The sequence below is a fragment of the Bombina bombina genome, chromosome 3, assembly GCF_027579735.1.
Source record: "Bombina bombina isolate aBomBom1 chromosome 3, aBomBom1.pri, whole genome shotgun sequence".
NCBI classification, from domain to species: domain Eukaryota; kingdom Metazoa; phylum Chordata; class Amphibia; order Anura; family Bombinatoridae; genus Bombina; species Bombina bombina.
The window spans coordinates 475,076,429-475,101,309 of record NC_069501.1 but is presented as its reverse complement, the minus strand read 5'-3'; the positions used below and the strand labels follow the sequence as shown (position 1 = coordinate 475,101,309).

Below are 24,881 nucleotides of genomic sequence, written 5' to 3'. Positions count from 1 at the left end.
CAACACACTACAATCTGGATTTGGAAATATATAAACCCAAAACACAAATTGCTATAGCCTTAATTCATGTTGAGCCCTAGTATACTATCAGCTCTTATGGGATAAAAGGCTGTCTACCATAACATGAAATTTGAAGGGGCAAGTTTAAGAATGCGTGTCACAGAGCTGGCGAGCTTCCCAGAGAACAAGATTTTCCGAGCAGTAATATTTGTTTATTTTGTTTCTCTGGAAACATTGAGCAGATACAAATAAGTACTTTTGTTTTGAGTTTTTGTCAAGAACTTGTAGTGTGTTTTTTATACATATGGAAACACAGAAAGGTTTACAAATAAATGAATAAAACAGGCTTTTTATATATTTATTATAAAATATTGCAATTACACAAAATAAAATAATATTTATCAACTGATGCGCATTGTTGTATCTTTTCACCTCCATTTACTACAGATCTCACACACACATACTTTTGGAATAGGGTCATGTCCTATGCTGGCTTCATCTTTACTTAACCAGGCAAGAACCTTTTTACCCCTGTTTAAATGTATTAACATGCTTTCATTTGGAAGTCTACAAGTCCATAGCCACATCTTTAACTGGCCTTGTTTTCTGCAGAAACTAATACTGACTGGTACAGAGGCCCTTAATTATATTTCATAAAGCAGCTTTATCCTGCAAGAACTTGCTATTGTATTTCTTAAAAACACATGATCGCAATAATATATTAAGGAATAACGAATGGAATGAAAAAATGTATCTAATGCATTTAAAAATCCTCACCAGTAATTCAGCTCTAAAAAACATGTTTCTCTCAATTTAGCATCCCTGGTGGATTTGTGAATGTGTTTTTTTAGGTTCTGTTTTCCAAATATTAACTCTTCTTAATAAATATGTTTGTAGATATTAAAAAATAAGTGGTTCTCAGCTCCCTAGACATAAAACCAATTTTCGCCCAAAAAATAATTATGGATAAGAATGTAAAATAGTGTAGTTTCGCCCAAAAAACAATTATGGATAAGAATGTAAAATAGTGTAGTTTAAAGTTAATTGAAAAACCACATGTAAATGCCCAGAAAATCTAAAGATGTGATTGTTTAAATCATTTCATGTAGAGGGGGCTTATTCCAGTCAGTATTCAATTTACACACAGTATATTTAAATGACACAGGGTTATATTACTGCTGGAACTCTATGAACCAACTCGCAACGAGTACAGATAAATGTATTCAAGTAAAACCAAATAATCTCAGATTATCTGACAGCTTTCAGTCTCACTGAGCAATTGCTCTGACAAATTAATTACAATCATTCAATCCATCTTAAAAAACAAACAAAAAAAACAGAACAAAAAAAAAAAAAATCGGCAGAAAGGACACAAGAAACAAAGATAAAATTCATATAATAGGGTAAAACCTGATAAATTGGTATATTCATTGTCTCGCAACTCACTCGCTTGTTTTAAACACATTCTAATTTTACAAATACACTTTAAATAGCTGGGTTCTTGTTAGATAAATAGGAGGAATGTGACATATTGAGCTGGGTGTCAGCAATATTTGATATAGGCTCGGTCAGCCACTACATTGTGCTTTCACATTAAACTGTGAAAAGGAGTGTCCAGAGGTTTTACATAGTTTTATATTTAACACAGAGCTGGAAAAGAACTCGATCATAGAAGCAGTAAACAAATCTGCAAATTCCCCTCAAGACCATTGTAGAACAGAAAGTAGTGTTTAGAGACTTGGGGGCTGCGAACAATTAACCACTTCATTACAAATTACTGCAGCAGTTCCTCCCATGATATAGGTTTAGAAAACACCTCTCTCTCCAGCCAGAGGTCATAGTTCATCTGAAAGTCCTCTGGCAGCTCCACGCGCTGCCCAAGGACACTTTGGAGACAGTTGTCTACAGGGAGGAAATCTGGGTTCTTGTGTGTCCGGTCATAGCGCCGAGAGTTGAAACGTTCAATGTTGGCTCTCAGGGCACATTCCTCTGCCTGGAAATCCCAAGGCCGGGCATCAAGATCTAAGACAGAGAAAAAAAGTGCATCTAATATATTTGCAACTTCAACATAACTTTCTTCCTTACAATTACACTTTTCTTACCATTTCCATAGGCCCAGTCATCATTCAGACGATGACGAACTTTCTGGTAAATTGCTGACATTGTTTTCATGTTGCTCTTTCTCCACTGTCGGCCCAAGTACTTGGTCTGGACTTTGAGCAGTTTCAATACATACAGCTGCATCATTGCTTGTTTAACTTTTAAAGCTCGTTTCAGGATAGGAGCAGACTTGAAAACCACAAGCATCTGTTAAAAATAAACGATTGCAAGATGTGTCCAATATGAGCATTCTTTGATAGAACCTTATATAAAATTCCTATCAAAGTAGCAGACCAGGGGTAAATCATATTAAAACATTGTTTGTTCCTGTTAGTTAGATAGTTGACCATATACCAGTAAAATGGTTAAAATATTTAGTTTTGAAAGAATATATGATGCAAATATTGTTCTCGTTAGCAGAAAAGTTTATACCCTCTTCAAAAGATATTGCTTAATGTAGCATGAGGAATATTTTCTCTTTTTTGTGCACACTATGGGCCAGATTTATCAATGATCCAGCTGCAGGCTCAAATGAATGAACTTGCAGCCGAGAGTTAAGAATCAGCGGTCATCCGGCCCACCATTAACCTACTTTGCCATCTGTTATGTGGTGTATCGCAATCCCCCCATACTTTTTTGAACGGAGAGATTGACAGCCCATGCTCGTGTGCGAGCAGGGGGCAGCATTGCACACTAGCCGTAGTGTGCAATGTTAAATACGGGGAAGCGATGCCAGATGGACAGGGACAAAAGATGTACACTCCTGACTTTGATAAATCTGGTCCTATGCGTCTAGTCCTGCTCTTAAGAGGAGGAGGAATGGGAAGGGAGGGAAGAGGTGTTAGGAGGATAAGGAACACAATGGAGGGAAGGATGGAAGGGCGGGCAAGAAGGGATTGAAGCAATGACATGATGGAAAAAGGTGAGAAAGGGAAGGAAGGACAGAGGGAAGGAAGGACAGGAAGGACAAAGGGAAGGAAGGACAGGAAGGGAAGGAAGGACAGGAAGGGAAGGAAGGACAAGGAGGAGACAGGAAAGAAAGGACAGAAAGGAGAAAGGAAAGGAAGGAAGGACAGAAAGGACAAAGGGAAGGAAGGACAGATAGGAGAAAGGGAAGGAAGGACATGAAGGAAGGACAGAAAGGAGAAAGGGAAGGAAGGACAGAAAGGAGAAAGGGAAGGAAGGACAGAAAGGAGAAAGGGAAGGAAGGACAGAAAGGAGAAAGGGAAGGAAGGAAGGAAGGACAGAAAGGAGAAAGGGAAGGAAGGACAGAAAGGAGAAAGGGAAGGAAGGACAGAAAGGAGAAAGGAAGGACAGAAAGGAGAAAGGGAAGGAAGGAAGGACATGAAGGAAGGACAGAAAGGAGAAAGGGAAGGAAGGACAGAAAGGAGAAAGGGAAGGATGGACAGACAGGAGAAAGGGAAGGAAGGAAGGACAGAAAGGAGAAAGGTAAGGAAGGACAGGAAGGAGAAAGGGAAGGAGAAAGGAAAGGAAGGACATAAAGGAGAAAGGGAAGGACAAAGGGAAGGAAGGACAGAAAGGAGAAAGGGAAGGAAGGAAGGACAGAAAGCAGAAAGGGAAGGAAGGAAGGACAGAAAGGAGAAAGGGAAGGAAGGACGGACAGAAAGGAGAAAGGGAAGGAAGGACGAGAAAGGGAAGGAAGGACGAGAAAGGAGAAAGGGAAGGAAGGACAGAAAGGAGAAAGGAAAGGAAGGAAGGATAGAAAGGAGAAAGGAAAGGAAGGAAGGACAGAAAGGAGAAAGGGAAGGAAGGAAGGACAGAAAGGAGAAAGGGAAGGAAGGAAGGACAGAAAGGAGAAAGGGAAGGAAGGACAGAAAGGGAAGTAAGGACGGACAGAAAGGACAAAGGGAAGGAAGGACAGGAAGGACAAAGGGAAGGAAGGACAGGAAGGACAAAGGGAAGGAAGGACAGGAAGGACAAAGGGAAGGAAGGACAGGAAGGACAAAGGGAAGGAAGGACAGGAAGGACAAAGGGAAGGAAGGACAGGAAGGACAAAGGCAAGGAAGGACAGGAAGGACAAAGGCAAGGAAGGACAGGAAGGACAAAGGCAAGGAAGGACAGGAAGGACAAAGGCAAGGAAGGACAGGAAGGACAAAGGCAAGGAAGGACAGGAAGGAGAAATGGAAGGAGAAAGGGAAGGAAGGACATAAAGGAGAAATGGAAGGAGAAAGGGAAGGAAGGACATAAAGGAGAAAGGGAAGGAAGGACAGGAAAGAAGGACAGAAAGGAGAAAGGGAAGGAAAGACAGACAGGAGAAAGGGAAAGAAGGACAGAAAGGAGAAAGGGAAGGAAGGACAGAAAGGAGAAAGGGAAGGAAGGACAGAAAGAAGAAATGGAAGGAAGGACATAAAGGAGAAAGGGAAGGACAAAGGGAAGGAAGGACAGAAAGGAGAAAGGGAAGGAAGGACAGAAAGGAGAAAGGGAAGGAAGGACGAGAAAGGGAAGGAAGGACGAGAAAGGGAAGGAAGGACGAGAAAGGGAAGGAAGGACGAGAAAGGGAAGGAAGGACAGAAAGGAGAAAGGAAAGGAAGGACAGAAAGGAGAAAGGAAAGGAAGGACAGAAAGGAGAAAGGAAAGGAAGGACAGAAAGGAGAAAGGAAAGGAAGGAAGGACAGAAAGGAGAAAGGGAAGGAAGGACAGAAAGGAGAAAGGGAAGGAAGGACAGAAAGGAGAAAGGGAAGGAAGGACAGAAAGGAGAAAGGGAAGGAAGGACAGAAAGGAGAAAGGGAAGGAAGGACAGAAAGGAGAAAGGGAAGGAAGCACAGAAAGGAGAAAGGGAAGGAAGCACAGAAAGGAGAAAGGGAAGGAAGGACAGAAAGGAGAAAGGGAAGGAAGGACAGAAAGGAGAAAGGGAAGGAAGGACAGAAAGGAGAAAGGGAAGGAAGGACAGAAAGGAGAAAGGGAAGGAAGCACAGAAAGGAGAAAGGGAAGGAAGCACAGAAAGGAGAAAGGGAAGGAAGCACAGAAAGGAGAAAGGGAAGGAAGGAAGGACAGAAAGGAGAAAGGGAAGGAAGGACGGACAGAAAGGAGAAAGGGAAGGAAGGACAAGAAAGGGAAGGAAGGACGAGAAAGGGAAGGAAGGACGAGAAAGGGAAGGAAGGACGAGAAAGGGAAGGAAGGACGAGAAAGGGAAGGAAGGACGAGAAAGGGAAGGAAGGACGAGAAAGGGAAGGAAGGACGAGAAAGGGAAGGAAGGACGAGAAAGGGAAGGAAGGACGAGAAAGGGAAGGATGGACGAGAAAGGGAAGGAAGGACGAGAAAGGGAAGGATGGACGAGAAAGGGAAGGAAGGACGAGAAAGGGAAGGAAGGACGAGAAAGGGAAGGAAGGACGAGAAAGGGAAGGAAGGACGAGAAAGGGAAGGAAGGACGAGAAAGGGAAGGAAGGACAGAAAGGAGAAAGGGAAGGGGAGAAAGGGAAGGACAGAAAGGAGAAAGGAAAGGACGGACAGGAAGGACAAAGGGAAGGAAGGACAGGAAGGACAAAGGGAAGGAAGGACAGGAAGGACAAAGGGAAGGAAGTACAGGAAGGACAAAGGGAAGGAAGGACAGAAAGGAGAAAGGGAAGGACAGAAAGGAGAAAGGGAAGGAAGGACAGAAAGGAGAAAGGGAAGGACAGAAAGGAGAAAGGGAAGGACAGAAAGGAGAAAGGGAAGGAAGGACAGGAAGGAGAAAGGGAAGGAAGGACAGGAAGGAGAAAGGGAAGGAAGGAAGGACAGGAAGGAGAAAGGGAAGGAAGGACAGGAAGGAGAAAGGGAAGGAAGGACAGAAAGGAGAAAGGGAAGGAAGGACAGAAAGGAGAAAGGGAAGGAAGGAAGGACAGAAAGGAGAAAGGGAAGGAAGGACAGAAAGGAGAAAGGGAAGGAAGGACATAAAGGAGAAAGGGAAGGACAAAGGGAAGGAAGGACAAAGGGAAGGAAGGAAAGAAAGGACAAAGGGAAGGAAGGAAGGAAAGGAGAAAGGGAAGGAAGGAAGGACAGAAAGGAGAAAGGGAAGGAAGGAAGGACAGAAAGAAGAAAGGGAAGGAAGGACAGAAAGGAGAAAGGGAAGGAAGGACAGAAAGGAGAAAGGGAAGGAAGGACAGAAAGGAGAAAGGGAATGAAGGACAGAAAGGAGAAAGGGAATGAAGGACAGGAAGGAGAAAGGGAATGAAGGACAGGAAGGAGAAAGGGAATGAAGGACAGGAAGGAGAAAGGGAAGGAAGGAAGGACAGGAAGGAGAAATGGAAGGAAGGACAGGAAGGAGAAATGGAAGGAAGGACAGAAAGGAGAAATGGAAGGAAGGACATAAAGGAGAAAGGGAAGGAAGGACAGAAAGGAGAAAGGGAAGAAAGGACAGAAAGGAGAAAGGGAAGGAAGGACAGAAAGGAGAAAGGGAAGGAAGGAAAGAAAGGAGAAATGGAAGGAAGGACAGGAAGGAGAAATGGAAGGAAGGACAGGAAGGAGAAATGGAAGGAAGGACAGGAAGGAGAAATGGAAGGAAGGACAGGAAGGAGAAATGGAAGGAAGGACAGGAAGGAGAAATGGAAGGAAGAACAGAAAGGAGAAATGGAAGGAAGGACAGAAAGGAGAAAGGGAAGGAAGGACAGGAAGGAGAAAGGGAAGGAAGGAAGGACAGGAAGGAGAAATGGAAGGAAGGACAGGAAGGAGAAATGGAAGGAAGGACAGGAAGGAGAAATGGAAGGAAGGACAGGAAGGAGAAATGGAAGGAAGGACAGGAAGGAGAAATGGAAGGAAAGACAGAAAGGAGAAATGGAAGGAAGGACAGAAAGGAGAAAGGGAAGGAAGGACAGAAAACAGAATTTATGCTTACCTGATAAATTACTTTCTCGAACGGTGTGTCCGGTCCACGGCGTCATCCATAACTTATGGGAATATTCTCTTCCACAACAGGAAATGGCAAAGAGCACAGCAAAAGCTGTCCATATAGTCCCTCCTAGGCTCCGCCCACCCCAGTCATTCGACCGACGGACAGGAGAAAAAAAGGAGAAACCATAGGGTGCCGTGGTGACTGTAGTTAAAGAAAGAAATTTATCAAACCTGATTAAAAAACCAGGGCGGGCCGTGGACCGGACACACCGTTGGAGAAAGTAATTTATCAGGTAAGCATAAATTCTGTTTTCTCCAACATTGGTGTGTCCGGTCCACGGCGTCATTCATAACTTGTGGGAACCAATACCAAAGCTTTAGGACACGGATGAAGGGAGGGAGCCAATCAGGTTACCTAAACAGAAGGCACCACGGCTTGCAAAACCTCTCTCCCAAAAATAGCCTCCGAAGAAGCAAAAGTATAAAATTTGTAGAATTTGGCAAAAGTGTGCAGGGAAGACCAAGTCGCTGCCTTACATATCTGATCAACAGAAGCCTCGTTCTTGAAGGCCCATGTGGAAGCCACAGCCCTAGTAGAGTGAGCTGTGATTCGTTCGGGAGGCTGCCGTCCGGCAGTCTCGTAAGCCAATCGGATGATGCTTTTCAGCCAAAAGGAAAGAGAGGTAGCAGTAGCTTTTTGACCTCTCCTCTTGCCAGAATAAACGACAAACAGAGAAGACGTTCTAAATAGAACTTTAAAGCACGTACTACATCTAAATTATGTAACAAACGTTCCTTCTTTGAAACTGGATTCGGACACAAAGAAGGCACAACTATTTCCTGGTTAATATTCTTGTTGGAAACAACCTTTGGAAGGAAACCAGGTTTAGTACGCAAAACAACCTTATCTGAATGGAACACCAGATAGGGTGGATTACACTGCAGAGCAGATAACTCAGAAACTCTTCTAGCAGAAGAAATAGCAACCAAAAACAGAACTTTCCAAGATAACATCTTGATATCTATGGAATGTAGAGGTTCAAACGGAACCCCTTGAAGAACTGAAAGAACTAAATTCAGACTCCAGGGAGGAGTCAAAGGTCTGTAAACAGGCTTGATCCTGACCAAAGCCTGAACAAAAGCTTGAACATCTGGCACAGCTGCCAGTCTTTTGTGTAACAAGACAGATAAAGCAGAAATCTGTCCTTTTAGAACTCGCTGATAATCCCTTATCCAAACCTTCTTGGAGAAAGGAAAGGATCCTAGGAATTTTAATCTTACTCCATGAGAATCCCTTGGATTCACACCAACAGATATATCTTTTCCATATTTTATGGTAAATCTTTCTAGTTACAGGTTTTCTGGCTTGTACCAGAGTATTTATCACAGAATCCGAAAACCCACGCTTAGATAAAATCAAGCGTTCAATTTCCAAGCCGTCAGCTGGAGAGAAACTAGATTTGGATGTTCGAATGGACCCTGTACTAGAAGATCCTGTCTCAAAGGTAGTTTCCATGGTGGAGCCGATTACATATTCACCAGGTCTGCATACCAAGTCCTGCGTGGCCACGCAGGAGCTATCAAAATCACTGAGGCCCTCTCCTGTTTGATCCTGGCTACCAGCCTGGGAATCAGAGGAAACGCATAAGCTAGGTTGAAGGCCCAAGGCGCTATTAATGCATCCACTAGAGTCGCCTTGGGATCCCTGGATCTGGACCCGTAGCAAGGAACCTTGAAGTTCTGACGAGACGCCATCAGATCCATGTCTGGAATGCCCCATAATTGGGTCAATTGGGCAAATATCTCCGGGTGGAGTTCCCACTCCCCCGGATGGAATGTCTGACGACTCAGATAATCCGCCTCCCAGTTTTCCACTCCTGGGATGTGGATCGCAGATAGGTGGCAGGAGTGATCCTCCGCCCATTTTATGATTTTGGTCACTTCTCTCATCGCCAGGGAACTCCTTGTTCCCCCCTGATGGTTGATGTAAGCAACAGTCGTCATGTTGTCTGATTGGAATCTTATGAATCTGGCCTTTGCTAGTTGAGGCCAAGCCCTGAGAGTATTGAATATCGCTCTCAATTCCAGAATGCTTATCGGGAGAAGAGACTCTTCCCCAGACCATAGACCCTGAGCTTTCAGGGAGTCCCAGACCGCGCCCCAGCCCACTAGACTGGCGTCGGTCGTGACGATGACCCACTCTGGTCTGCGGAAGCTCATTCCCTGGGACAGGTGATCCTGGGTTAGCCACCAACGGAGTGAGTCTCTGGTCTTCTGATCTACTTGAATCACTGGAGACAAGTCTGTATAGTCCCCATTCCACTGCTTCAGCATGCACAGTTGTAATGGTCTTAGATGAATTTGCGCAAAAGGAACTATGTCCATTGACGACGCTTGTATCAGAATGTCGTCCAAGTAAGGTGCCACTGCAATGCCCCTTGGTCTTAGAACCGCTAGAAGGGACCCGAGTACCTTTGTGAAAATCCTTGGAGCAGTGGCTAGCCCGAATGGGAGAGCCACAAACTGGTAATGTTTGTCCAGAAAGGCGAACCTTAGGAACTGATGATGATCTTTGTGGATAGGAATATGTAGATACGCATCCTTTAGATCCACGGTAGTCATAAATTGACCCTCCTGGATTGTAGGTAAAATCGTTCGAATAGTTTCCATTTTGAACGATGGCACTCTGAGAAATTTGTTTAGAATCTTTAAATCCAGAATTGGTCTGAAGGTTCCCTCTTTTTTGGGAACTACAAACAGATTTGAGTAAAACCCCAGTCCTTGTTCCACAGTTGGAACTGGGTGTATCACTCCCATTTAATTTTTAATCTTTATTTGGTTTGAAGACAAGTGAGACATGTGGAACCTTCCCCTTGGGGGTAGTTCCTTGAATTCCAGAAGATAACCCTGAGAAACTATTTCTAGTGCCCAGGGATCCTGAACATCTCTTGCCCAAGCCTGAGCGAAGAGAGAGAGTCTGCCCCCTACCAGATCCGGTCCCGGATCGGGGGCTACTCCTTCATGCTGTTTTGGTAGCAGCAGCAGGCTTCTTGGCCTGCTTACCCTTGTTCCAGCCTTGCATCGGTTTCCAAGCTGGTTTGGTTTGCGAAGCATTACCCTCTTGTCTAGAGGCTGCAGAATTGGAGGCCGGTCCGTTCCTCAAATTGCGAAAGGAACGAAAATTAGACTTATTCTTGGCCTGTCTGAGATAATCTCTTTCAATTCTGGCCCAAAAAGGGTTTTACCCTTGAAAGGGATATTAAGCAATTTTGTCTTGGAAGATACATCCGCTGACCAAGACTTTAGCCAGAGCGCTCTGCGCGCCACAATTGCAAACCCTGAATTTTTCGCCGCTAATCTAGCTAACTGCAAAGCGGCATCTAAAATAAAGGAATTAGCTAACTTAAGTGCGTGAATTCTGTCCATAACCTCCTCATACGGAGTTTCTCTACTGAGCGACTTTTCTAGTTCCTCGAACCAGAACCACGCTGCTGTAGTGACAGGAATAATGCACGAAATAGGTTGCAGGAGGTAACCTTGCTGTACAAAAATCTTTTTAAGCAAACCCTCCAATTTTTTATCCATAGGATCTTTGAAAGCACAATTATCCTCAATAGGAATAGTAGTGCGCTTGGCTAGTGTAGAAACTGCCCCCTCGACCTTAGGGACTGTCTGCCATAAGTCCTTTCTGGGGTCGACCATAGGAAATAATTTCTTAAATATAGGAGGGGGGACAAAAGGTATGCCGGGCTTCTCCCACTCCTTATTCACTATGTCCGCCACCCGCTTGGGTATTGGAAAAGCGTTGGGGTGCACCGGAACCTCTAGGAACTTGTCCATCTTGCACAATTTTTCTGGAATGACCAGGTTGTCACAATCATAGATAGCACCTCCTTAAGCAGTGCGCGGAGATGCTCTAATTTAAATTTAAATGTCACAACATCAGGTTCTGCCTGTTGAGAAATTCTACCTGAATCAGAAATTTCCCCATCTGACAAAACCTCCCTCATGGCCACTTCAGATTGGTGTGAGGGTATGACAGAGCAATTATCATCAGCGCCCTCCTGCTCTACAGTGTTTAAAACAGAGCAATCGCGCCTTCTCTGAAATGCAGGCATTTTGGATAAAATATTTGCTATGGAGTTATCCATTACTGCCGTCAATTGTTGCATAGTAACAAGCATTGGCGCGCTAGAAGTACTAGGGGTCTCCTGCGTGGGCAAAACTGGTGTAGACACAGAAGGAGATGATGTAGAACTATGTCTACTCCCTTCATCTGATGAATCATCTTGGGCAACTTTACTATCTGTGGCAGTACTGTCCTTACTTTGTTTGGACGCTATGGCACAATTATCACACATATTTGAAGGGGAGACACATTGGCTTCCATACATACAGAACATAGTCTATCTAAAGGCACAGACATGTTAAACAGGCTTAAACTTGTCAATAAAGTACAAAAACCGTTTTAAAACAAAACCGTTACTGTCTCTTTAAATTTTAAACAGGGCACACTTTTTACTGAATATGTGAAAAACTATGAAGGAATTGTTCAATTTTAACCAAATTTTCACCACAGTGTCTTAAAAGCATTGCACCCCAAATTTCAGACCTTTAACCCTTAAAATGAGGAAACCGGAGCCGTTTACAGTTTTAACCCCTCTACAGTCCCAGCTCCAGCCTTTGCTGCGACTTTACCAAACCCAGGGGGGTATACGATACCAAATGAAGCCTTCTAGGAACCTTTTCAACTACTTCCAGACCCACACACATGCAGCTGCATGTACTGCTCTCAAAAGTAACTGCGCAGTAATGGCGCAAAAATGAGGCTCTGCCTACTACAGAGAAGGCCCTTCCTGACTGGGAAGGTGTCTAAACCAGTGCCTGACGTAAAAAAAAAAACGTTCCCCAAAGTTATAAAGTGTGAATTTCAACATCAAACTGTATAAAATGCCCAAATAAAGCAATCGATCTTGCCCATAAAAGTGTCTACCAGTTTTATAGCCCATATTAAGCCCTTTATTCTGTTTGAGACTAAGAAAATGGCTTACCGGTCCCCATGAGGGGAAAATGACAGCCTTCCAGCATTACACAGTCTTGTTAGAAATATGGCTAGTCATACCTTAAGCAGAAAAGTCTGCCAACTGTTCCCCCCAACTGAAGTTATCTCATCTCAACAGTCCTATGTGGGAACAGCAAACGATTTTAGTTACTGCTGCTAAAATCATACTCCTCTCACAAACAGAACTCTTCATCCTTTTCTGTTTCAGAGTAAATAGTACATACCAGCACTATTTTAAAATAACAAACTCTTGATAGTAGAATAAAAAACTACAACTAAACACCACATACTCTTCACCATCTCCGTGGAGATGCTGCTTGTTCAGCGGCAAAGAGAATGACTGGGGTGGGCGGAGCCTAGGAGGGACTATATGGACAGCTTTTGCTGTGCTCTTTGCCATTTCCTGTTGGGGAAGAGAATATTCCCACAAGTTATGGATGACGCCGTGGACCGGACACAACAATGTTGGAGAAAGGAGAAAGGGAAGGAAGGACAGAAAGGAGAAAGGGAAGGAAGGACGCAAAGAAAGTTGAGAGGGAAAGGAGGGGACATGAAAGAGAGGGAAGGAGGAAGGAATGGCAGTCTATAAACATAATATAATAATTTATTCACTAAACATAATCTAATAATTAAAAGGAACAATGTACTCAAATATTTTCTACCATCTAATGTATTCTCCATTATCTATTTTACCTACTGGAGTGTATTACATTGTTTACAAATAACTGATTTTGGCTGTTATATCCCCACCTATACTGAACATTTCCGTTCTTAACCCCATAACAACTAGTGCCGTACAGGCTACAGGGTTGGTCATTTAGCCTTTAAAGGGAAATTAAACCTAAAAGTCAGCCTCCAATAAGCAAGCCCTATCCATGGTGCTGAAACTAAAATGGGCTGGCTGCTATGATTTACATTCCTGCTTTTAAAATAAAGATAGCAAGAGAATGAAGAAAAATTGATAATATGAGTAAATTAGAAAGCTGGTATTACAAGTAATTGAAAACCAATTTTACTCTACACTGTCCCTTTAATTATAATAAAAATAAACATTACTGTAAAGCAATCATTCCAAAGTATCATTTTTAATTGGAAATATTTTTATAATGATGTATACTAACCATTGTCCTGGAGTGCTTCCATTTTGTCAGCTTGTTTAGGATGCGCAGTAGATTTATACAGGAATACAAATTTCTCCAGCAAAATCTATTGTTATCCCCTGCTTCCTGCAATTTGACAGAAGCAGATTGCAAGTGGATTAGAAAAGGGAGTGTATGAAACAAAGATTTTTGTAAAGAGAAATCCACTTACCAGGCTCTCTGCAGTGAGCTCTGGTAGATCATGGACCACGCAGTATGGATAATCCAGGACTGAAATACTACAGTAGAAGTGAAAATGTTAACCAATGCATTGCAAAGCACTATTCTGTTTGATTCCATGTAACCCTCTCTTACCTGTTTTTGGCTGTGATGTAGGACATGATATTTTGATTAAAGAATTTTAAGATTAAAGGAATACAGTTTGCGAAGACCAGGTGCTGGGCCATGTATTCCATCTGCAAAGCAGTAAAAAAAAAAAAAAATCAATAGAAACAACGTCCAAGATATCGTGAAAATCTAAACATTAAAATAAATCGAATAGGGGCTGAATTAATAAAAAAAAATCACTGAACGTTGACAACTGCTTTGTATGATTAAAGGAACATAGAACTCAAGTCTTGTAATAAATGAATAAGCCAAGTCAAGCATTTAAACTTTTTAAATACATTAACTTCTTTTTTGCTGCATTTGTTTTTTTTAAAGGGCAAACTCCCCCCACCTGTTGCCTTATTTGGAGAAGCAAATCTGGGTTATTTTATCACTTATGTCCAGATATGTACCAGGGTTAGGCTTGAAATGAGTGATGTGCACTTCCAATTCTCAAAATGGGAAAACACCACGTTTATATTACATTTTTTTTAACAAAATTTCTAGAAAAGGGGACAAACTAAACAATAAAAGTGTGTTACTAAATGTACTTAAAATTTTTATAGTACAATGTAATAGTGTTTCATGCTCTTTTATTTTTGGATTAACGTGGGTTTATTACTAAAGTATAAATCAGTATAGGGACAGACACAGAGCAATCTTCAAAGATAAACAAACCTGATAGATATGATTAAGCTTGAAGTGTTTCAACAGAAGCAGAAGTACTGCAGAAATAGCCTTAACAATAATCTCCTTATGACGATTCACATCTACTCCAAGTTTCATGCTCTGCAGAACGGTGGTGCTACAGTAAATACAATTACAAAACAGTTTAAAGGTATAACAGAATAAGTGATAGATGCAGAAAGCAAGTACAATAAAAACCGAATTTAAAAGGGTCATGAAACCAAAAATTTTTCTTTCATGATATAGAGAGAGCACACAGTTTTAAACAACTTCCCAGTATACTTCTATTATCTTGGAGCTAGCTGAGCACATCTAGTGAGCCAGTGACAAAAGGCATATATGTGCAACAACCAATCAACAAGACCCAGTAGTGCATTGCTGCTCCTGAGCCTACCTAGGTATGCTTCTCAACAAAAGATTCCAAAAGAACAAAGCTATTTAGATAGAAAAAATTTGAAAGGTTGTTTAAAATTGTATGCTCCATCTGAATCATAAAAAAAGGGGTTGCATGTCCCTTTAACAAATTAACTCGACAAACATTGTCGTGCTTAAAGGGATATGAAACCCAAAATTTTTCTCTTTCATGTATCAGATAGAGCATATCATTTTAAACAACTTTCAAATGTACATCAATTTGCTTTATTCTTTTGGTATTCTTTGTTGAAAGGGCGGCATTGCACTACAGGAAGCTAGCTGAAGATATTGGGTGAACCAATGACAAGAGGCATAAACATGCAGTGACCAATCAGCAGTTAGCTCCCAGAAGTGCATTGCTGCTCCTAAGCCTACCTGGGTATTCTTCTCAACAAAGGATACCAGCAGAACAAAGCAAATTAGATAACAGATTAAAATTGCAAGCTCTATATGAATCCTGAAATAAGTTTTTGGGGTTTCATGTCCCTTTAACAGACATTGCCCCCTACCACTACTTACGGCATCTCTTCGGGCAGCACGTCTGCCAGAATGTTAATAGAATCGGTCTTAGCTTTGGACGTAGGAGCAGCAGCGAGCAGGATCTTCAACAATGCAATCTGAATGATAACATAGAAAAAAAAACACATAAGAGTGTATAAAATTCCTGGGCCTGATGCACAGTACTATATCCAACGTGTCAGGTAGAGTAGGGGTGAACAACCTTGGGCCCCTAGATGTTTTGGAACTACATTTCCCATGATGCTGAGAAACTCTTTAGGCTGTCTGAGCATCATGGGAAATGTAGTTCCAAAACATCTGGGGGCCCAAGGTTGAGAGTACCACAGGGAAAGTGCACAGTAAATTGTACCACGGTGAAAGGTGCTAGACACGGCAGTATATATGTCTCAAGCTACCATTAAGCTCTCTAGGAAACCTGGCCTTTTAATCCTTCAGCCTCAGTCTTGTCTATTTATTCTACCCCTCTATAGTGCTGCAGAATTTGTTGGTGAACTACAAACAAAAATATTTAAAAAAATGTTTTAAATGTGCTGGGCAAAGTATAGCAGACTAGAAAGTTCTAAGGGACATCGCACTATAAAATGTCTTTCCCCTTAATGTGTTCCAAATTACTTGTTATACCTATTGCAGAGTATTAAATGTATGGGAAAACAGAATTTATGCTTACCTGATAAATTACTTTCTCCAACGGTGTGTCCGGTCCACGGCGTCATCCATTACTTGTGGGATATTCTCCTCCCCTACTGGGAAAGGCAAGGAGAGCACACAGCAAGAGCTGTCCATATAGCTCCCCCTCTGGCTCCGCCCCCCAGTCATTCGACCGACGGTTAGGAGAAAAAGGAGAAACTATAGGGTGCCGTGGTGACTGTAGTGTATAAAGAAAAAAATTTCAACCTGATTAGAAAACCAGGGCGGGCCGTGGACCGGACACACCGTTGGAGAAAGTAATTTATCAGGTAAGCATAAATTCTGTTTTCTCCAACATTGGTGTGTCCGGTCCACGGCGTCATCCATTACTTGTGGGAACCAATACCAAAGCTTAAGGACACGGATGAAGGGAGGGAACAAATCAGGTTACCTAAATGGAAGGCACCACGGCTTGCAAAACCTTTCTCCCAAAAATAGCCTTCGAAGAAGCATAAGTATCAAATTTGTAGAATTTGGCAAAAGTGTGCAGAGAAGACCAAGTCGCTGCCTTACATATCTAATCAACAGAAGCCTCGTTCTTGTAGGCCCATGTGGAAGCCACAGCCCTAGTAGAATGAGCTGTGATTCGGTCAGGAGGCTGCTGTCCGGCAGTCTCATAAGCCAATCGGATAATGCTTTTCAGCCAGAAAGAGAGAGAGGTAGCAGTAGCTTTTTGACCTCTCCTCTTACCAGAGTAAACGACAAACAAAGATGAGGTTTGTTTAAAATCTTTTGTTGCTTTCAAATAGAACTTTAAAGCACGAACAACATCTAAATTGTGTAATAAACGTTCCTTCTTTGAAACTGGATTCGGACACAGAGAAGGAACAACTATCTCCTGGTTAATATTCTTGTTGGAAACAACTTTTGGAAGAAAAACATAATTTATGTAAGAACTTACCTGATAAATTCATTTCTTTCATATTAGCAAGAGTCCATGAGCTAGTGACGTATGGGATATACATTCCTACCAGGAGGGGCAAAGTTTCCCAAACCTCAAAATGCCTACAAATACACCCCTCACCACACCCACAAATCAGTTTAACGAATAGCCAAGAAGTGGGGTGATAAGAAAAAAGTGCGAAAGCATATAAAATAAGGAATTGGAATAATTGTGCTTTATACAAAAAAATCATAACCACCACAAAAAAGGGTGGGCCTCATGGACTCTTGCTAATATGAAAGAAATGAATTTATCAGGTAAGTTCTTACATAAATTATGTTTTCTTTCATGTAATTAGCAAGAGTCCATGAGCTAGTGACGTATGGGATAATGACTACCCAAGATGTGGATCTTTCCACGCAAGAGTCACTAGAGAGGGAGGGATAAAATAAAGACAGCCAATTCCTGCTGAAAATAATCCACACCCAAAATAAAGTTTAATGAAAAACATAAACAGAAGATTCAAACTGAAACCGCTGCCTGAAGTACTTTTCTACCAAAAACTGCTTCAGAAGAAGAAAATACATCAAAATGGTAGAATTTAGTAAAAGTATGCAAAGAGGACCAAGTTGCTGCTTTGCAAATCTGATCAACCGAAGCTTCATTCCTAAACGCCCAGGAAGTAGAAACTGACCTAGTAGAATGAGCTGTAATCCTTTGAGGCGGAGTTTTACCCGACTCGACATAGGCATGATGAATTAAAGATTTCAACCAAGATGCCAAAGAAATGGCAGAAGCTTTCTGGCCTTTTCTAGAACCGGAAAAGATAACAAATAGACTAGAAGTCTTTCGGAAAGACTTAGTAGCTTCAACATAATATTTCAAAGCTCTAACAACATCCAAAGAATGCAACAATTTCTCCTTAGAATTCTTAGGATTAGGACATAATGAGGGAACCACAATTTCTCTACTAATGTTGTTGGAATTCACAACCTTAGGTAAAAATTCAAAAGAAGTTCGCAACACCGCCTTATCCTGATGAAAAATCAGAAAAGGAGACTCACAAGAAAGAGCAGATAATTCAGAGACTCTTCTGGCAGAAGAGATCGCCAAAAGGAACAAAACTTTCCAAGAAAGTAATTTAATGTCCAATGAATGCATGGGTTCAAAAGGAGGAGCTTGAAGAGCCCCCAGAACCAAATTCAAACTCCAAGGAGGAGAAATTGACTTAATGACAGGTTTTATACGAACCAAAGCTTGTACAAAACAATGAAAATCAGGAAGATTAGCAATCTTTATGTGAAAAAGAACAGAAAGAGCAGAGATTTGTCCTTTCAAAGAACTTGCGGACAAACCTTTATCTAAACCATCCTGAAGAAACTGTAAAATTCTCGGAATTCTAAAAGAATGCCAAGAAAAATGATGAGAAAGACACCAAGAAATATAAGTCTTCCAGACTCTATAATATATCTCTCTAGATACAGATTTACGAGCCTGTAACATAGTATTAATCACAGAGTCAGAGAAACCTCTTTGACCAAGAATCAAGCGTTCAATCTCCATACCTTTAAATTTAAGGATTTGAGATCCTGATGGAAAAAAGGACCTTGCGACAGAAGGTCTGGTCTTAACGGAAGAGTCCACGGATGGCAAGAGGCCATCCGGACAAGATCCGCATACCAAAACCTGTGAGGCCATGCCGGAGCTACCAGCGGAACAAACGAGCATTCCTTCAGAATCTTGGAGATTACTCTTGGAAGAAGAACTAGAGGCGGAAAGATATAGACAGGATGATACTTCCAAGGAAGTGATAATGCATCCACTGCCTCCGCCTGAGGATCCCGGGATCTGGACAGATACCTGGGAAGTTTCTTGTTTAGATGAGACGCCATCAGATCTATTTCTGGAAGTTCCCACATTTGAACAATCTGAAGAAATACCTCTGGGTGAAGAGACCATTCGCCCGGATGCAACGTTTGGCGACTGAGATAATCCGCTTCCCAATTGTCTATACCTGGGATATGAACCGCAGAGATTAGACAGGAGCTGGATTCCGCCCAAACCAGAATTCGAGATACTTCTTTCATAGCCAGAGGACTGTGAGTCCCTCCTTGATGATTGATGTATGCCACAGTTGTGACATTGTCTGTCTGAAAAGAAATGAACGATTCTCTCTTCAGAAGAGGCCAAGACTGAAGAGCTCTGAAAATTGCACGGAGTTCCAAAATATTGATCGGTAATCTCACCTCCTGAGATTCCCAAACTCCTTGTGCCGTCAGAGATCCCCACACAGCTCCCCAACCTGTAAGACTTGCATCTGTTGAAATTACAGTCCAGGTCGGAAGAACAAAAGAAGCCCCCTGAATTAAACAATGGTAATCTGTCCACCACGTTAGAGAGTGTCGTACAATCGGTTTTAAAGATATTAATTGAGATATCTTTGTGTAATCCCTGCACCATTGATTCAGCATACAGAGCTGAAGAGGTCGCATGTGAAAACGAGCAAAGGGGATCGCGTCCGATGCAGCAGTCATAAGACCTAGAATTTCCATACATAAGGCTACCAAAGGGAATGATTGTGACTGAAAGTTTCGACAAGCTGAAATCAATTTTAGACGTCTCTTGTCTGTCAAAGACAGAGTCATGGACACTGAATCTATCTGGAAACCCAGAAAGGTTACCCTTGTCTGAGGAATCAATGAACTTTTTAGTGAATTGATCCTCCAACCATGATCTTGAAGAAACAACACAAGTCGATTCATATGAGATTCTGCTAAATGTGAAGACTGAGCAAGTACCAAGATATCGTCCAAATAAGGAAATACTGTACCACAATACCCTGTTCTCTGATTACAGACAGAAGGGCACCGAGAACCTTTGAAAAAATTCTTGGAGCTGTAGCTAGGCCAAACGGCAGACCACAAACTGATAATGCTTGTCCAGGAAAGAGAATCTCAGGAACTGATAATGATCTGGATGAATCGGAATATGCAGATATGCATCCTGTAAATCTATTGTGGACATATAATGCCCTTGCTGAACAAAAGGCAAGATAGTCCTTACAGTTACCATTTTGAACGTTGGTATCCTTACATAACGATTCAATATTTTTAGATCCAGAACTGGTCTGAAGGAATTCTCCTTCTTTGGTACAATGAAGAGATTCGAATAAAACCCCAGCCCCTGTTCCAGAACTGGAACTGGCATAATTACTCCAGCCAACTCTAGATTTGAAACACATTTCAGAAATGCTTGAGCTTTCACTGGATTTACTGGGACACTGGAAAGAAAAAATCTCTTTGCAGGAGGTCTTATCTTGAAACCAATTCTGTACCCTTCTGAAACAATGTTCTGAATCCAAAGATTGTGAACAGAATTGATCCAAATTTCTTTGAAAAAACGTAACCTGCCCCCTACCAGCTGAGCTGGAATGAGGGTCGCACCTTCATGTGGACTTAGAAGCTGGCTTTGCTTTTCTAGAAGGCTTGGATTTATTCCAGACTGGAGATGGTTTCCAAACTGAAACTGCTCCTGAGGATGAAGGATCAGGCTTTTGTTCTTTCTTGAAACGAAAGGAACGAAAACGATTATTAGCCCTGTTTTTACCCTTAGATTTTTTATCCTGTGGTAAAAAAGTTCCTTTCCCACCAGTAACAGTTGAGATAATAGAATCCAACTGAGAACCAAATAATTTGTTACCCTGGAAAGAAATGGAAAGTAGAGTTGATTTAGAAGACATATCAGCATTCCAAGTTTTAATCCATAAAGCTCTTCTAGCTAAAATAGCTAGAGACATAAACCTGACATCAACTCTGATAATATCAAAAATGGCATCACAGATAAAATTATTAGCATGTTGAAGAAGAATAATAATATTATGAGAATCATGATCTGTTACTTGTTGCGCTAAAGTTTCCAACCAAAAAGTTGAAGCTGCAGCAACATCAGCCAATGATATAGCAGGTCTAAGAAGATTACCTGAACACAGATAAGCTTTTCTTAGAAAGGATTCAATTTTCCTATCTAAAGGATCCTTAAAAGAAGTACCATCTGACGTAGGAATAGTAGTACGTTTAGCAAGGGTAGAAATAGCCCCATCAACTTTAGGGATTTTGTCCCAAAATTCTAATCTGTCAGACGGCACAGGATATAATTGCTTAAAACGTTTAGAAGGAGTAAATGAATTACCCAAATTATTCCATTCTCTGGAAATTACTTCAGAAATAGCACCAGGAACAGGAAAAACTTCTGGAATAACCACAGGAGATTTAAAGACCTTATCTAAACGTTTAGATTTAGTATCAAGAGGACCAGAATCCTCAATTTCTAAAGCAATTAGTACTTCTTTAAAGGGACAGTTTACTCAAAACATTTCTCCCCTTTAATTTGTTCCCAATGATCCACTTTACCTGCTGGAGTGTATTAAATTGTTTACAAGTAGCTCCTTTACCCTTATATTGGCATTTGAAATTGTTAATTTAGCATGTGGTATCCCCACCTATTCTGAAAGTTTGTGGCCGGGCGTACCAGCTATAGATAAGCTTTGTAAACACAGCCAGCAGAAGAAATTACACTCCCAGTGAGATAAGGGAATAAAATGTTGATTTTCCATTGTTCTCTCAAAGCATTGGTGATTGTTTTAAGGACAGATATAAGATAAAGAAGCAGGTATATGTGCACAATGTGATACAGTAATGAGATCTGATTATACCTACAAGCTCAACCTATTTTATTAGGCTGTGGCTTCAAAGCACAAAATCAGAGCTTTAATATACAGAAATAAACCTTAAAAAGCTAATTTTCATACATTTTTTACTCTGCATTTGGTAAAAAAAGCAATTGTAAACACATTAAGGGAAAAACTATTTTACAGTATACTGTCCCTTTAAGTAAAGAACAAATAAATTCCATTTTAAATAAATATGAAGATTTATCAGCATCAACCTCTGAGACAGAATCCTCTGAACCAGAAGAGTCATTAGAATCAGAATGATGATGTTCATTTAAAATTTCATCTGTATAAAGAGAAGTTTTAAAAGATTTTTTATGTTTACTAGAAGGAGGAATAACAGACATAGCCTTCTTGATGGATTCAGAAACAAAATCTCTTATGTTATCAGGAACACTCTGAACATTAGATGTTGATGGAACTGCAACAGGTAATGGTACATTACTAAAGGAAATATTATCTGCATTAACAAGTTTGTCATGACAATTAATACAAACAACAGCTGGAGGAACAGCTACCAAAAGTTTACAGCAGATACACTTAGCTTTGGTAGTTCCAGCACCAGACAGCGATTTTCCTGAAGTATCTTCTCACTCAGATGCAACGTGAGACATCTTGCAATATGTAAGAGAAAAAACAACATATAAAGCAAAATTGATCAAATTCCTTAAATGACAGTTTCAGGAATGGGAAAAAATGCCAAGGAACAAGCTTCTAGCAACCAGAAGCAAAGAAAAATGAGACTTAAATAATGTGGAGACAAAAGCGACGCCCATATTTTTTTTAGCGCCAAATAAGACGCCCACATTATTTGGCGCCTAAATGCTTTTGGCGCCAAAAATGACGCCACGTCCGGAACGCCGACATTTTTTGCGCAAAAGAACGTCAAAAATGACGCAACTTCCGGCGACACGTATGACGCCGGAAACAGAAAAGATTTTTTGCGCCAAAAAAGTCAGCGCCAAAAATGACGCAATAAAATGAAGCATTTTCAGCCCCCGCGAGCCTAACAGCCCACAGGGAAAAAAAGTCAAATTTTTAAGGTAAGAAAAATGATTGATTCAAATGCATTATCCCAAATATGAAACTGACTGTCTGAAAATAAGGAATGTTGAACATCCTGAGTCAAGGCAAATAAATGTTTGAATACATATATTTAGAACTTTATTAAAAAAGTGCCCAACCATAGCTTAGAGTGTCACAGAAAATAAGACTTACTTACCCCAGGACACTCATCTACATGTTTGTAGAAAGCCAAAACAGTACTGAAACGAAAATCAGCACCTCCATAGGAGGCAAAGTTTGTAAAACTGATTTGTGGGTGTGGTGAGGGGTGTATTTGTAGGCATTTTGAGGTTTGGGAAACTTTGCCCCTCCTGGTAGGAATGTATATCCCATACGTCACTAGCTCATGGACTCTTGCTAATTACATGAAAGAAACCAGGCTTAGTACGCAAAACAACCTTATCTGAATGGAAAACCAGATAGGGTGGATTACACTGCAAAGCAGATAATTCAGAAACTCTTCTAGCAGAAGAAATAGCAACCAAAAACAGAACTTTCCAAGATAGTAACTTAATATCTATGGAATGTAAAGGTTCAAACGGAACCCCTTGAAGAACTGAAAGAACTAAATTTAGACTCCAAGGAGGAGTCATGGGTCTGTAAACAGGCTTGATTCTAACCAAAGCCTGAACAAAAACTTGTACATCTGGCACAGCTGCCAGTCGTTTGTGTAACAAGACAGATAAAGCAGAGATCTGTCATTTTAGAGAACTAGCTGACAACCCTTTATCCAAACCTTCTTGGAGAAAGGAGAGAATCTTTGGAATTTTAATCTTACTCCAGGAGAATCCCTTGGATTCACACCAACAGATATATTTTTTCCATATTTTATGGTAAATCTTTCTAGTCACAGGTTTTCTGGCTTGGACCAGAGTATCTATCACTGAATTTGAAAACCCACGCTTGGATAAAATCAAGCGTTCAATTTCCAAGCAGTCAGCTGCAGAGAAACTAGATTTTGATGTTCGAATGGACCTTGTACTAGAAGATCCTGTCTCAAAGGTAGCTTCCATGGTGGAGCCGATGACATATTCACCAGGTCTGCATACCAAGTCCTGCGTGGCCACGCAGGAGCTATCAGAATCACCGAGGCCTTCTCCTGTTTGATCCTGGCTATGAGCCTGGGAAGGAGAGGAAACGGTGGAAACACATATGCTAGGTTGAACGACCAAGGCGCCACTAATGCATCCACTAGAGTCGCCTTGGGATCCCTGGATCTGGACCCGTAGCAAGGAATCTTTAAGTTCTGACGGGACGCCATTAGATCAATGTCTGGAATGCCCCATAATTGGGTTAACTGAGTAAAGACCTCCGGGTGGAGTTCCCACTCCCCCGGATGGAAAGTCTGACGACTCAAATAGTCCGCCTCCCAGTTGTCTACTCCTGGAATGTGAATAGCAGATAGATGGCAGGAGTGATTATCTGCCCATTGGATGATCTTGGTTACTTCCTTCATCGCTAGGGAACTCTTTGTTCCCCCCTGATGATTGATGTACGCAACAGTCGTTATGTTGTCCGACTGAAATCTTATGAACCTGGCTTCCGCTAGCTGAGGCCAAGCCAGGAGCGCATTGAATATTGCTCTTAGTTCCAAAATGTTTATCGGGAGAAGCGACTCTTCCCGAGACCATAGGCCCTGGGCTTTCAGGGAGTCCCAGACCGCGCCCCACCCCAAGAGGCTGGCGTCGGTCGTAACGATGACCCACTCCGGTCTGCGGAAACTCATTCCCTGAGACAGGTGATCCTGGGTCAACCACCAGAGAAGTGAGTCCCTGGTTACCTGGTCTACTTGAATTTGGGGGGACAAGTCTGTATAGTCCCCATTCCACTGATTGAGCATGCACAGCTGTAATGGTCTTAGATGAATTTGAGCAAAAGGAACCACGTCCATTGCTGCGACCATTAGCCTATTACTTCCATGCACTGAGCTATGGAGGGTTGAGGAATAGAATGAAGAACTCGACAAGCGTTTAGAAGCTTTAGCTTTCTGACTTCTGTCAGGAAGATCTTCATTTCCACAGAATCTATTATTGTTCCCAGAAAAGGAACCCTTGTGGACGGTGACAGTGAACTCTTTTCTATGTTCACCTTCCACCCGTGAGATCTGAGAAAAGCCAACACAATGTCTGTGTGGGCCCATGCTTTGGAAAGAGACGACGCTTGGATTAGGATGTCGTCTAGATAAGGTGCTACAGCGATGCCCCTCGGCCTTAGGACCGCTAGAAGGGACCCTAGCACCTTTGTGAAAATTCTGGGAGCAGTGGCTAAACCGAATGGAAGAGCCACGAACTGAAAATGTTTGTCCAGAAAGGCGAACCTCAGGAACTGATGAAGAGTTTTGTGGATTGGGATATGCAGATACGCATCCTTTAGATCCACTGTAGTCAAATATTGACCCTGCTGGATTGTCGGCAAGATTGTCCGAATGGTTTCCATCTTGAA

General features: G+C 41.7%; 1 protein-coding gene across 2 annotated transcripts in view; it reads right to left on the bottom strand.

Moving 5' to 3' along the window:
• Positions 1 to 344: 344 nt before the first annotated feature.
• Positions 345 to 24,881, bottom strand: part of STRIP1 (striatin interacting protein 1) — a 102,251-nt gene continuing 77,714 nt past the window's right edge. For both annotated transcript variants that reach the window (XM_053706788.1, XM_053706787.1), the window contains exons 15-21: positions 15,076 to 15,173; positions 14,134 to 14,260; positions 13,444 to 13,544; positions 13,301 to 13,367; positions 13,111 to 13,215; positions 2,103 to 2,307; positions 345 to 2,022 (exon numbers count right to left, since the gene is read on the bottom strand). In XM_053706788.1, coding sequence (XP_053562763.1) covers positions 1,775 to 2,022; positions 2,103 to 2,307; positions 13,111 to 13,215; positions 13,301 to 13,367; positions 13,444 to 13,544; positions 14,134 to 14,260; positions 15,076 to 15,173 — 951 coding nt within the window. In that variant the 3' untranslated portion in view covers positions 345 to 1,774. The remainder of the gene's footprint in view (positions 2,023 to 2,102; positions 2,308 to 13,110; positions 13,216 to 13,300; positions 13,368 to 13,443; positions 13,545 to 14,133; positions 14,261 to 15,075; positions 15,174 to 24,881) is intronic.